The sequence below is a fragment of the Centrocercus urophasianus genome, unplaced genomic scaffold (assembly GCF_019232065.1).
Source record: "Centrocercus urophasianus isolate 14NV4802_14NV808 unplaced genomic scaffold, USGS_Curo_1.0 seq_13, whole genome shotgun sequence".
Classification (NCBI taxonomy): domain Eukaryota; kingdom Metazoa; phylum Chordata; class Aves; order Galliformes; family Phasianidae; genus Centrocercus; species Centrocercus urophasianus.
This window is the reverse complement of record NW_024884475.1, coordinates 7,336,508-7,351,194: the sequence shown is the minus strand read 5'-3', so window position 1 is coordinate 7,351,194 and position 14,687 is coordinate 7,336,508. Positions and strand designations below refer to the sequence as shown.

The 14,687-nt window shown below is 43.5% G+C and overlaps 1 protein-coding gene across 1 annotated transcript; it reads right to left on the bottom strand.

Annotated features, from left to right (window-relative positions):
- Window positions 1-4,752: 4,752 nt before the first annotated feature.
- LOC122156791 (neuropeptide-like protein C4orf48 homolog) lies at window positions 4,753-14,674 on the bottom strand. The gene is made up of 4 exons (XM_042811908.1): window positions 14,585-14,674; window positions 14,270-14,427; window positions 9,326-9,414; window positions 4,753-5,899 (listed from the first exon to the last, which is right to left on the bottom strand). The coding sequence occupies exons 1-4, from the start codon at window positions 14,638-14,640 to the stop codon at window positions 5,834-5,836; spliced, it is 369 nt and encodes a 122-aa protein (XP_042667842.1). The 5' UTR covers window positions 14,641-14,674; the 3' UTR covers window positions 4,753-5,833.
- Between the last annotated feature and the right edge of the window lie 13 nt (window positions 14,675-14,687).

The following is a 14,687-nucleotide window of genomic DNA, read 5'->3' as shown; positions in this document are numbered from 1 at the left end:
TCTTGTGCCAGGTACAATGAAAATTTTAAATGGACAAGGTATGAATCAGACCTCAAGTAAAAGGGAAAGTAACAAGAAGCATTTTTTCCCAAGTTTACTGTGTTTATCTTCCCAGCCAATAGTGATTTTTTTCTCAAGAGTTGCATGTTTGCGCTTGTTCTTAGAGAGCTGGCCAAGGTCCAATACCCATTAAGTCCATTGAGTCTTCATTTATTCCCAAGTCCAGATCCTCTCAATAACTGTTTAAATATGACTAATTCAAATTTATTGCAATAAAATTGTTTCGGCTGTATAACTGTATGTATGGGAAACAGCTAATTATTTGCAATGAAGAATGTGTTACATTTTGCAACTGTTTTCTTGTTGATGTTGGGTTTGTTTTGTTTGCTTTTTTTTTTTTTTTTTTTTTTTTTTTTTATAGTAATGAAATATTCTGGAGATTCACAATTATTCAGTGCATTATTGGGCATTGAGTACTTGCTCCATTGCAGGCAACGTACAGCAGTCTTGTTACAAAAGCTTATTTTGAGACTTGTACTGAATCTGGTCTCTGAACAGATCAGAGCTCAAACATTGCTGGTTTCTCAATTCTTAGGACCTACACCACACCCATGTAGGCTTTATGTGTTTTAGTCTGACACCCACATACACCTGAGTCGCAAGATGCAGGCACAGTCTCTCATGCAACTTGAAAAAAAGAATTAAATATTGGAAAAGATAGGCTTGTTAGAATCTGACTAATACGGATTTACACACAATGTATGGATTTATAGTTTTACCTCAGTTTCTTGTTTTATTAACATGGAATGAAATCTAATAAAACAAGAGCCTGTCACCCTGATTCCATCTATAATGTATGGAATACTACAAGCAAGCTGCTGTATCAAGAGCTAGGAAGAAACATCCATTCTCGGTATCCACTGCTGCCGATGGCATCTATCTTTTGTACTTTCATGCTTAGCAGATGATGGAATACTTTCTGCACAAATGCTAGACTTCTATACGTTATTTCACATCATCAATTTGTTATTTCACACTGTCAGTTCTTAAACAACAGGTAACATTTCATCTTGAAGCCAGCTCTTGATCAGCTTGAGAAATACAATGATGTAGGATCCCAATTCTTTAACACTGAGCCTGCTGATGTAGGGACAGGGCACAGGAGCTCTGCTTTCCCCAGAAAAATCTTTTACAATAGAGCAAGGGGATCGTATGAAATCTAAACAGCAGTTACATCAGAACAAATACACTGAGTAAACATAGCACTGTGTTAGTGTGAAATAGGCCTGAGTCACCTTTTGTGCTTTCTAGTGAGTTCGTGAAGAATCCCACGTGGGAGTGCAAGTGAAGAATTTGGGCCACAGTGTTGAGAGAACAGCTCTGAAAATGATTTCAGAATAAACAGAAACATATGGAGTTCAAAGAAAACATTCACACAAGCCAGACTGAACAAAAATCCACACTTTACCGGGGACATTTCTGCTAAGAAAGAGCTGCTGCATGGAAAACATCGTAATGGGTGTAGTGAACTGGAGCTTTATTAATGAATATTAACGAACATCATCGTTTATGGTAATTCTTTTTTATATACTAGGAACAGTGCTGTGCTCACACACAGAGCGGGAAGCTGCTTGGGTTTCCCTCAGTATAAAGCTCCATCACAAATGGCTGTGCTGTACCCAATCCTTTTCTTTTTGCCTTTCCTTTCCAACACCTTTGAGCTCAGCAGCCAGATAGCCCTGCATATTTCAGGGATCCAATTATCTCCCTTTTGCCACTCACCTCAGAGGTGGAGCAGGTGAGACAGGTCTGAAGCACTTGGGCTCTGAATGGACTGTGGGTACAGGGACCCCCAAAGGAAGAGCTTGGTTCCTTGTCTTCCTGCTTTGTACAGGTACCTCCTGTCCTACATGTGCTAAAAGTTTACGAGCTGCTTCAGGCTCTTCAGGAACGATGAGAATGATTAAGTGGTTTTCTCACAATCTCTTTATGTTTCTCATTCCTACTCTGGAGTTAAGGGAAGAAAGTTCATATCTTCCGTTTTTGTCAGGGTATACATGTGGATAACATAAGCATATAAGTTTGCTCACATTAGGTTTGACCAAAGGTCTTTCTAGTGGAGCAAAAATGACAGTAAATATATTTCACATATACGTGTATATATTTGCAATTGTTATTATTTTTCCAACTCTAGTTAACATTTGCCACCAATACCATACATGGCCACTACCTTTCTCCTTGACTAGTAAAAGCACTTACAAATTCACTTCCCTTAATTTTCAGATTGGCAAGTACTAATTTGTAAAAGATGTGAACAATGTTACATTTTCTGCGGGAACAGGCACAGCACTAAGCCTCCCTGACACTTGCTATGTTCTGTGCAGCTTCAGCTGAGGAGCACAGGGGTTACTCACAACCACTTCCTCCATCCGCATTACATTGTACAGGTCTCAAAAGCAGCTTCTGGAAAGCTTGGAAAATTCAAATGGCGTTCTTATGAAGAGTGGCTGAGGGACCAGGGATTGCGCAGCCTGGAGAAGAGGAGGCTCAGGGGAGACTTTATCACTGTCTACATCTCCCTGAAAGGAGGTCTCCAAGTGGAGGCCGATGACGAGTGCTGTTCCAGAGGGATTGCTGCTGGGACTGGTGTTATTTAACATTTCTGTAGGTAACACGGACAGTGGGATCGAGTGCACCCTCAGCAAGTTTGCAGATGACACCAAGCTGAGAGGTGCAGTTGACACGCTAGAGGGCAGGGATGTCCAGAGAGACCAGGACAGGCTTGAGAGGTGGGCCCATGCCAACCTCATGAAGTTCAATAAGGCTGAGTGCAAGGTCCTGCACGAGGGGAGGCACAAGAAGCTGTGGAGATGCACTACCAGGATTTAGCCAACATCTTGCCTACCCAGAGGAAGCACCCCGCTAGCACAACTGTATCAGTTCTTTTCTACTGAGAACTTAACTGTGCATCTTTACAGCCTGCTACTTCCACTCCGTTGTGTACAAATGCACTGTGCCCAAGGCTATCTGCAGCAGCACTGCACCAAAAGAAAAGACGTGGCTTGATTTCAAAAGGTCACAAATTTTATCTTGAATCCACAGCAAAATGGTGCTTTGAGTGCTGTGTAGCAAAAAAGACTTTCTGCTTTAAGACCTCCTGCAATTAAAACCTTTTGTAAAATATGGTTTCTTCTAGCACATTAACTTCATGAGCAATAATAAATTAAAGCTATGTAGCTCAATTTTTAGTTAGTGCTACCTTGCTAATTACAAGGAGCTTTTTCACAGCTATCAAGTTCAGAGTATGGAGACTTCAGAAAAGTTCTAAATATCTTTGCAGTATATTTAATTTCAAATAAGATTGTGTTCAATTTTATACTTCAACAAATAGGAGTACATTCATAAATTTAGCTCAGATACAAGATTTCTGGATTTTCTTATTCAAAATAGCACTTTTCCCTCTAAGAATTTTCCAACTAATTAAAGAGCAGATGTGCAGATATATGCATGAACATCTTAAGTTACAAATAAGTAACAAAGCACACCAAACAGCGCAACGCATCTTGTATTTTTATTGTTATAGACAAAGAGGAGTACATCTCATCACTGCCATCACAGCTGTACATTTGCAGTATCACTCTGATCCCTTTGAGAGCCAGAGAACGTCCACTCATCAGTCTCTCCACATTTTTATCATAACAAGCTCCATATCAAAGCTCAGTTGTGTGCAATCACTTTTCTAAATGAAAACACAGCCAAAAAAGAAAAACAACCCAGAAACAAACAACAACAACAAAAAAACAAAACCAGCATTTGCTAACGGGACTTTGTGACATTCTTTAAGGTACCAGCAGAATAAGCATGCGCAACAGCAATACAAAACCACAGAGTGCTGCTGTCCCCAGAAAGTGAGCTGTGCCGAAAACCCTTACAGGTTCAGTGCTGAAATTCTACCTCCTGCCAAAAGTCAGTTCAAGATGTGTGCATTGCTTATGTTCAAACTGAGGTGGGAGTAAAGCAACCTAAAGCTGGAATTTGAAAGCAGTTGTGTTATGCCTACTGTTCTAGTTGTAAAATAAACCACTCTACTATGAGACCCTCTATTGCTTCCCCTCAGCCAATTTCCAGTGCTTTAGTGGAGTGCAATGCTTCTAGAAGCAATGTGTTGCTGTGTCATGATGCTTCTCTTCTATACAAACTGGCTCCTGAGGATTTTATAAAGGGTTTTTCTGGAATACTACAAAGGACAACAAAATTCCTACTTAAAATGAAGGTGGAAGGATGCTTTTCCTTACTGAGAACCAGCAGCCTTTCAAGTTACTTTGCCAGAGTGTATTCTAATACTGCATATTACTGGCTGTGACTGCACACAAAATATTCTGGCAGTGGGTCATAGTTCCCTGTGCCTGCAGTGGTGGAATAAAATAGGAGAGAAGAGGCTTGGAAACACAGAGTTTACTATCTACCATCACAGCTCACTGAGCAGCCCAACAGCAGAATATCAGCTGCTTGTAGAGAAATGGGCGTTTTGATAAGGGCTGACAAAATAACTTTGAGAACCACTGTTGTTGATACTGCTCCCACACCCTTGCTTGCATAAAATTTCAAATTTGTACATAGATGCTCTAGCTGATCTCCACATTTCCATTCATCACGCTTTGGGGAAGATATTTGAAGTTCTATGAAAATCTGTTACTCTGTGCAATAACTTTCCATTGGGGGAATCTTCCATTTTCCCCCTCCCGCCCACCCCCAAAAAAGGAAGAAAAATAAAAAGGAAAACAAGGGGAAAGGACGTGCCACTGTTTTTCAAAGTGTAACAAGGTGCAATCTTGTCTACTAGTGCTACACTGCCTGAACCATTGCGTCCTCCCATTTCCCACTGACTGCAGAGGGAATATTAATAGCATCAGTGCTGTAACCCATCACTGCGGAGCGAAATTCCTCCCCGCGTGAGTCCATGCAAGAGCTGTGGACCATTTTGCTGGAACCCAAATATTTAAAACACAGAGTTTGCAGGAGGCTCCTGGCTGCGCGGGTGTTGTGCCGGCGTTCTGCCAAACCTGCTGGAGCGGCCAGTGAGCGTGGCTCAGCCCAGGCTGTGATTTGCTTAATGAAAGACACTTCTCCAGAAGATTTTGGCAGACGCAATCAGTTCTACTGCCAGGCAGCATTCATGTGATTATAAACGTTAGCGATCGCATTAGATACTTAATAAATCCCTCCAAAAAGATCACAGCTACTGTGTGGCTCTGAAGAAACAAACGTTGGGTACAGATTACTGTTTGCTGTGCACTGGATTATTGATACAATTGGGAACAAATACTTTCTGTGTGCTGCCAGGCAGGCAGTGACAACTACTAATTTCTACACAAAATCACGACTGCTTGTTTGCAAATTTACAGTGAAGCATCACTGCAAAGCAGCTTCATTTTCTTTTTAGGGACACACTTGTAACATAAATATTTAAAAGAATTTGACTCCACTTACACTTTGACAGATCTGTGGCAATTTACATAAGCTGAGGGGTTGGCCTGAGAGCCTAAGGACAATTTTTGGCTTGAGATAGCAGGAAAGAGAGATGCTGTCCCTACACAAATCCCAGGAATGAGACACTAACACTGCTTCTTCTTTTGACATTTCAGCAGACGCAATATCACATACAGTACTGATAAAGCACATCAAAGGAAAAAGTACCTAGCTGGGCTGTACCTGTTTGGATAAAAATTGTTTTCTTGTTGTGCAGCGCTCCGTATCTTCCTGTAATTTATTCAACAGTGTTTTAAAAATGAATACATAATACATGTCCATTGGCCTAATCCCAGCACTCATTTCAGTGCATTGCAGGAAAGCAGTCACACAGGCCTCTCTTCTCTGCTTTCAGGAGGAGTGTTTCTGTCTGCAGGAAAAAAAAAAAAAAAGAAAGAGAGAAAGAAACTGAAAAAAAGCACTTTAAAAAGGTATGAGTATAAAATTGATTGACCTAATTCCTCTACACAGCTGTAGTCAAGGTGCTTTGCTGAGTGAAAAATCATGGCTATTAGAGTTGGTTTCCATCCAGAAAAAGCAACACAAAATAAGCATATTCAGAATCAAGAGGCATGGAGAGTATTTTTGTCATCCAAATGTTTTCATTTCCATAGTTAACTTGCAGAGACAGAGCTGTCAATATTATTAAAATGTCCTTTCTAAATACTGAGCAAAATTCCACTTTCAGCTGCACTGCTCTTAGTTCCTTCCCAGTGATTGATGGCTTCCTGTTGATGAAGCCTTCAGAGCAGTGTAATCTAATTGTGCCAGATAGCACGTGCTGAGGGGCAGGTTATGCTCTCTGTTACACTGCTGTTTCTCCACTGGGTTCAATCCAGCTGTCAGTCTAACCACGTTGTCTGAAACTCACCACTTTTTAGGGCAGATTTGGACTTGAGCTTGTGGCTCGTATTTCAATCTGAGGTGGTTCACTGGCAGTTGCCTTATTACCAGCTCCATTTGAAGCCGTGCCTCTAGAACCCCATCAAAAGCTTACAAACCATTCTCTGTACAAAGCACTTGAAGTTATTTATTCTTGGCTTTGGAGTGTCTTGGTAGAAAATCATTTCCAAGCTTTTGTTTCTCTGTACTCCAGGAAAAATAATAATTTCAGATTCTCAAAGATATTTAAGTGTCACGTATTATTACAGCTTAGATCTTTTGTTGGCCTTGGTCTCACTTTTTTGAGAAACAAAGACTGTACTTCCCAAACACTACTGTAATTTCAGAAGCGGAATCTCCTGACAGACTCAACACAATAGCAACAATGCGCTGCCCAGGAAGGTAATGGAGTCTCTCCTCCTGACTATGCTCAAGAAATATGTAGATGTGGTACTTAGAACATAGCTCACAGGGCAGTATTGGTGGTAAGTGGATGGTTGGACTAGAAAATCTTAGAGGTCTTTCCCAACCTTAATGATTTTATGATTCTGTGATTCTAAGTGTAATCATGACTTAAGATAAATGTTTTCCTGAGCATAAATTTGTAGTTTTCAACCTGCTGTCTATGGTCCCTTAAGTAGTTTGTAGACTAACTCTGAAAAGTTTCTTGGGGAAAAGAAAAATCCTTAAGCCTTTCCAGGCTTAAATTCAACATAAATGGATTTCCCATTTGTACCAGGGGAAAAAAGCAACCAAACAAATAAAAACACTAAACCTCAGAGATTTCTTGTTAATGAAAGATCAGAAAGTTATGTGAAACACAAATTCTTTGGCTGGTGTTCCCCTTACATGATGCTTCCTGACAAATTAAAACCAGCTAAGGCCAAATTAATAAAGATACCCAGTAGTTCCCATAGAAGTAGCTGGGCGCTTCTACCCAAGGATCTGCTCTGCCAAGCCCAGACTCCCTGCCCACCAGCCCAGTGCCTCTGCCCCCAGCCATTTCCACTCTGCTGCTCACTTCTTGCTCTCACAGTGCAAGCGTTGCAGGCAGGGCATGTTTGAGAGATGCGTTTTCCTTCCCTCATTTTATTCTTTTCAACCTAAACTTTTGACATCTACCTTTGCATTAAAGAGGACTTGCTGACATTCCTTGTCTGCTTTCACTTATCAGCTTAGTGCAATGGCAAGCATTATTATTGTACACTCAAGAAGAACTGCTTCTTGGTTATACAATGCAATCCCGGATGAGTGAATGCTCCCATTGTTGGGAGCCCAGTAGAAATCACAGAATCATCTTAAGGTCACACTGGCTTATTGGTTTTCATTGTAATGCCAACAAGCTGTCAGTGTTACCACAAACTCTGCCGAGACAGCACTCATGACTGTCTACAGGAAGGAAGAGCAACTCTGGGACCACTCCAATACAAAGTATTTGAGAGAGAAGCGACTCTCACCAAAATTAACTGTGGCCATGTTGGCAGTGGCCAGGAAGTCCCTGACTGATCAGTGCTCCATGGGGTTTGCCCTTAGAGCAAGAATTTTAAAGACTCAAAGAGTTGTTCAGTGAAGTTATTTGTGTGTAAAACATGAGAAAATAGAGTTGGGTCAGTATCAGCCAAGCACTAGCAGTGAAGTGCAGGTACGAAGGCTGTACCTTTCTGAGAACGGAGGATCATCTGTAGGTGTTTGGCCACGGCCTTTCACTTTTGTTACTGCATCATTTAATGATTTGTATTTAAATGAAGCGCCTCTTCCAGAAAGGTGTTTGGAGTCTCAGTACTCCTTCCTACAGTCATGCATAGGCACAAAACGTTTCAGATGCATCTAATTCAAACAGGTGCCCAGCTGTGCACCAGAGCAGTCCCAGCCCAGCTGCAGGGGTGGAGCTCCGCTATCTGCATTCTGCTGCCTACCGGTTGTTGAGTTCTAGGCTAGTGCATGGGAAACTTCTGCAATGTAACCTATGCTGCACACAGATCTCTGGCCTAATCAGTTCGCCACTGATAGCTCATGAAAGCTGAAGTGACTCTACCTTCTTCGTCTAGGGTCCTACATGATTGCCCAAGGTCACAAGAAACCAAAGGCAAAGCAACATAATTGCCCTGAAGGGTTACAGCTTGAGACGCAATTGATTTAACTTGCCACATACGAATGGGCTTTATCATAGAATCATATAATTATTTGAGTTAAACCTCATCTACTGCAACACTCCTACTATGAACAGGGACTCCTACAGCTCCACCAGGATGCTCCGTGCACCCTCCTGCTCCTTTCAAACTTCAGACAGCATGGAATTATTTGTGAGTTTTATTAAGCCCTACCCCAGCCAATATCCATGTATATTTACCAACCCACATATCTAGGCAATGCCAAAATCAGGGCATTTTATTACACCCTTGTGCTTTGTTCTCTGGGACCTCTGCAGCACAAGACAGGCAGGTGAGTCTGCAAAATGCCCTGTCTGCTGTGAAAACTGCCCAAGCAAATATGTTCTTCTTGGAAAGTATCAAAATACGAACAAGGAATATACAGGCCTGCCTTTCCTCTCTGCCAGCCCTGCTTGCCACCTTCTTGCTATTCCATTCATCTGCTGCTCCTGCCCATAGAGTGTTGAATCCACTGTTAAAAAGCAGTGTTATGAGACAGAGAATAAACCTTCTTTCTCATCCTTTTCTCCTGCACATATCTTCTTTATTTTATGCATGAATTGTCTGGGGTAATTCTTTAGCCTGTTATGCAAGGAGTCAGGCTACTGAAGCTCTCCAACCGGGTGGAAAATAATCTGCACTTGGTACGATCCTATTTGCTGGAAGGAAAGTGAGTCAGCAGAGATGTCTGCTGCGTGCAGACAGGCAGACCTTGCCGCTTGGAGACAAAGGCTAAAGAAAAGTTTTTCTACAGAAGCGCATACCCGTGTGTCTAGATTATACGCCATCTTCTTTAAATCCTGCAACGCCCTCTGCATGAACTCAAACGCATGGCAGTCAACGCAGGGACGGCCTGGAAAAAGGAACAGAAAAAAAGACATCACTGTCAGAGCATGAAATCCGGAATGTAGCAGTAATGAGGGAACATTCAGAGACCTTGTAATGCCAGGAGAAAACCCATTTTACCAGGACCCACACCTGCATCTGTGCAAAGTTAGGGCTGCCTATGCCAGGGCTCTACCCATCTCTGTGCAAGTGCTCACTTCTTGAGTGGGGACCAGCAAAGCATGAGAGTGCTTTGCTGCGTGGCCTTTTCTGAATACAGCCCAAGCTTCGTTCTGCCTGATGCTGAATGCCTTCAGCCCCCATCCTCTCTCTTTGAAATGGAAATCCCCTGTTCCTCCCCACAGGTGGGTTAATTCTCCACTGATTGGCTGAAAATAGCAGTTGCAGTGGATCAAGAATCAGACAGCCAGCTCTGTTTTTACAAGAGCAAGATCTTACAAGAACAGCTTGGCAAGGGTCAGCACCAGATCTGTATGTGCTTCCTTCACCTGCTGCTCTGTTTTTTCTCTGCCAGTAATGCAAAGCATCCTACTGGCTCTGCAGCTGGTGCCAATGTGCATGCATGCACAGAGGGGTGAGTCAGGGGGAAGGCAGAGAAAGGAAGAGGAAGGGATGTGCCAACAGCCTCCTGGCTCACTGCTGGGCCTGGGCATTTCTGCTCTGCCAGGATTCATCCTGCACTGATCCTGTGCCCTTTAGTTACAGAGTAAATGGAGTACATGCTTTCAAAGGAAGAAATTGCAGATACTGAAGGAGATGTGTGGGGAATGGAGAGAGATGAAATTTTACATTGATCACAGAGCTCTGACTGTGGGGGGGGGAAATGCTAAAATCTTTGTCCCCAGGCAGCCACTTGTGCTGCTCCGACAAAGCAAAGTGAGTGCAAAGCTGTCGCTGAGATGGCTACAGAGCACCCTGCAGCCTGTTATCAGTATTTCAACAGTCAAACTGTTCTCACTTCTGAGATGGAGGAAGAACCTGAACACTCAGTATGTTGTTGGCAAACCTGCCATTCACTTGTGGCCATGGCCAACTCCTTCCCATTGCAGTGCTGTTCTCAGAAAGCAGCCTGCCCTGGCCTACTTGCCTGCCCTGAAGTGACTGTCACCATATTGCATGTGGAAACAGGAGCTGCACTCAGTGATCCTTGTGGGTCTCTTCCAGCTTGGGATATGAGCAATATGACACTGCGACATCACAGGATGTCAACATCCAGCTATTCAAACTGACCTGTCACTTTGACTTATGGGGGCACAAAGAGGGCTCACTGAAGCAGCATCACTGCAGACGAGAAGACAGCTGTAACTGGGAGGAGAACAGCCAGGAAGGTAGCTGGCTGTGAATCTTCCACTCATGCAGCCCTGCAGAGCACACATCTGAGTAGAGCTTTGGAAGTCAAGGCATTGTTGAACTCATCATTGAACTTCTAGCACTTAGCACGGAACAACCTGAATGCTGTTCCCCAAATTAAACAGGGGCAGCAAATCCCCACTGTCTGACAATTTTACAGCTACAGTCTGATTTTTATCAGCAGAAACACCCAAACCCAGACTCTGGCTGAGCTTTTAAACTATCATAATAGCTAGGTTCTTGCAGAAGACAATATCAGATATTTTGGTAATATATAAGATTGCTCATCACGGGGTCTACTCCTGGAGTCTGAAAGGGCTAAAAGTAGCCTGTGGTACTCCCAGAGATGGGAATTAATTAAAATAATTACAATAATCAATAAATAACCCCCCAAGTTCACAGTGGTGGCCATGCATGGTCCAGCGTTACTTCAAGCAGGGAACTGATGTAAAAACTCTCAATGAGAGTAATAGTGGGGTGGGCTTGGATGGAACAGGATGGGATAGGTTGGGGTATAACCTACTGTAGGGAAACTGCTTTAGCAGGATTGTTGGACTAGATGATCTCCACAGGTTCCTTCCAACCCCTACAACTCTGCTTCTGTGATCAAACCTCTGGATTAAACCTCCAGCAGTGTTATTTCAGGCTGCCAAGAGATGTGAAAAGGGACATCCCAAGACCTGGACCTGAGAAGTCATCCATGGATTTTTCTCACATTAATTTGACACGCTGCTTCTTGAATCCATGGGAACTTTCAGCATCTGCAGCATGCTTTGGCAATGAGTTCCACAGCACAGCAGCTCGCTCTGTGAGCAAACTGTCAATCTTGCAGGCTCTGAAGTTAACTTCTACTTGTGTCACTTTATGCCTCCAATTTTTGCAGTGGAAGAGACATTTATTACATAATCACTATCTTTGCCCCACTTCTGACTTTGCTGATCTCCATCACTGCCTGCCTCAGTGTCACCCTTCCAGACTGAACGGCTGACCTGCAAGCTGCTCTACCTAGCTGGGCTCATCCTCTCCTTATGCTCACTACATTTTCAACTAAGATTCTTGTGAGCATTTCCTCAAACTAACTCTGTCTGGTTGCACAAGGGGGTTAAGCAAATCTAAGTACATTCTGCTGTCTGTCCTCGGCTGTGTGTTCCCACACTTTCCCTTGCTCACAGCAGCAGAGACCATGCAGTTGCTTGGTCAGCTGAATTGCTGATTAGTTTTTCTCCAAACCAGCTCCTGAATGCAGAAGCCCTGGGGCCAGAACGAGGACAAGGGAGAAAGTTCTGGTGAGCAGGGCAGAAGCAGCACAGGCTTACATCAGCTTAAAGGAATTGTGGAATCAAACCTTAAGTGCCATCATAGCAAAATACAGCAGAGTGCTATTAATTCCTTGCTGACAGCTGGGAACAGGCTATCATTCATAGGAAGACTTAACAGGTTTGTGGATTAACATAATGAGAATTATCAAGAGTCAGCTATAATTCTTTAAATGGATCCTGTCAGCATGAAGACTTGCCTGCCTTTGTGTGTTTGGGGAGAAGTGGGGGAGGAGAGCTTAAAATATGCTTCTTGGCTTCTTCCTGGTGAAAAACTGGAGCTGAAAGTACTGTGGAAGTATAATTTACTTTCCCTTGCACAAGCATGACATTTACTCTTTGTATTTCTTGCACCTTGGCTAATGCAACCAGACTGACCAGCTTCTTTCTTCAGTTCTACATTTCAGCCTTCACAGTGGGCAATCTGGACTGGAAATGCAGTGGTAGCTTGGGGAAGTTGCTTAATTATTTTTAGTGGATTGCTCTGAACTTTAAAGAAAAAAGTATTGAAAGTATTAGCAACAGTACTTCATACTTGAACAGTCTTTGTAAACGCAAAGTAGTGTGTATAAAGCATAAGGACTTACTTAATCACTTCTAATCAGCATTGTTCAGAAAGAGATGGGCCTGGCTCTCTTGACTGGCAGAGAAAAAGCAAAGTGGAGCATAGCACTGGCACCCCAGGCCAGAGATCAGTGTCACACAGTAGCACAAGATCTCTACAGCACTGAGAAGATAACATGGACTTAAGCATATCAGCAGCACTGTCCCCAGAATGGGTCAGCGCCCAGGAGGATGGAGACTTCAATGAGAAACAGCCTATGGAGCTGACAGCAAGCAGGGAAAAATTCAGGAATGTCTGTACTAGATCACATCAAAGCTCTGACTGGCCCAGTGTCCTGAACTCCAAGCACTGTGTCTTATTTTATGTCTAGGAGCATTTCCAGGCTTTGAGAGCACCTGGCACTGATGGGCAAAGAAGGGTACCTGGAGCACAGAGCAACTGTGCAGCATTTTGTCAACTACTGGCTGATGAGGAGCTTTGCAAGCTCCTTGTTGCTTTAAAACACTGTTCCTGCAGCAGCAAGGAAATTTATAATTCATGATGAGTCAGGAGCCTTCCTCCCGGCCTGGACTCAGACATAAACAACATTTGTGCATTCACAGCAGTGCTGCCAGCCTGTGTGATTCAGGGCAGAGCAGCGTGTCTCTGCAGAAACACTGAGTGTCCTCCATTCCTCATTCTCACATGCAAGAGCAAAACAAGGCAAGGAATCTTTCTCAAGGGCTCCTCAGGGGACTTAGTAGCCTGGTCAGAGGATATCAGAAAGATTAGACCTTATTTGGAGGCAGTGGCCAAGTGTTTGTTCTGCAGATAAAATGGGAGTTTCCGCTACACAAGAGGAACAAGGAATCATCACGTACTTTTCCTCCAAGATGTGTTGAGTTACCTCTGTTATCATAGACACACAGAAGTCACATCGAATTTATTTTCTAAGCCTGGTATTCTCCTTGAGTAGACAACACAGACCACTCACCACAAAATTAAAGTTAAGGAATGCAATGCATGCCTGGAAAACAGATGCAAGATAGAGGTGAGGCCTCTTTTAGAACAGACCAACACTTATCACTAATAAAAAAAACCAAAACAGGAGAATGAATAAAGAAGAGAATTCAGCACTCAAATCCTGTGGGGGAAGTCATGGGTGTGTTTAAAAATTAAAAATGCAATTGAGGAGAATGCAGTGACTAACTCAGACCTCATTCTAAATATTTGAGAAGTAAAACTGTAAAGCTGTGATACAAAGTGAGGCTAAGAACTAAAGACTGGTTTGTTTGCAATTAAATTCCCCATTTTTAACAATAAAAGATCTCACAGAGGGTATTTAAGCTTTCAGTGAGCAGCTACTTCAAACTACCTGACCAAAACACCCTGAGAATACTGACACCATTCCGTAGTGTCTTCCAACTATCATCTCATTTTAGAGCTGAGCAAGTTAAACAAGAGACTCGCTCAAAATGATAGAAGAAATTAATACAGAGCTGTGATCCAAAGCCAAGAGCTCCCAGCTCCAAGGTGTGCCTGAGCCAGTCAGCAAGGTGCCCCCGGAGCCGTCTGCGTGGCTGCAGGGGGAAGAGGAGGGCACAAAGCAGGACGCGTGCAGCGGGGCATGAGCGCAGCACGGCAGTACGTACTTTCGGCAGGAATGACACTCCCCGAGTCCTGGCTGGCCCCCACAAGCCTCACGCTTAGCAGGCCCAGCACCGAGACGAGCGGGATCACCACGCGCATTGCACTCCAGGCAGACGGCAGCGCCATCGCTCGCGTCAGTAATTCAAGCTCTCTTCCCAGCCTGGAATGAGGAGAAAGAGTGAAAATCAGCAGTTTGCTCCCTGCAAAGAAGGAGATGAAGTGTAATATGCGAAGAACTGCAGGTACACGCAAAGCCACACGCATGCATCACTGTGGTGTGGGCTGCGATGCTCCCAAAGGACCAGTTTGCCCAGTACCTGAGCTTTCTCTTCACCCGTGGAGCGGCTGAAACAAGCAGGCGAGACTCCAGCATTCACTCTGAGCATGCGTCCCCCTGCATCCCCTCTTCCCCGATTAGGG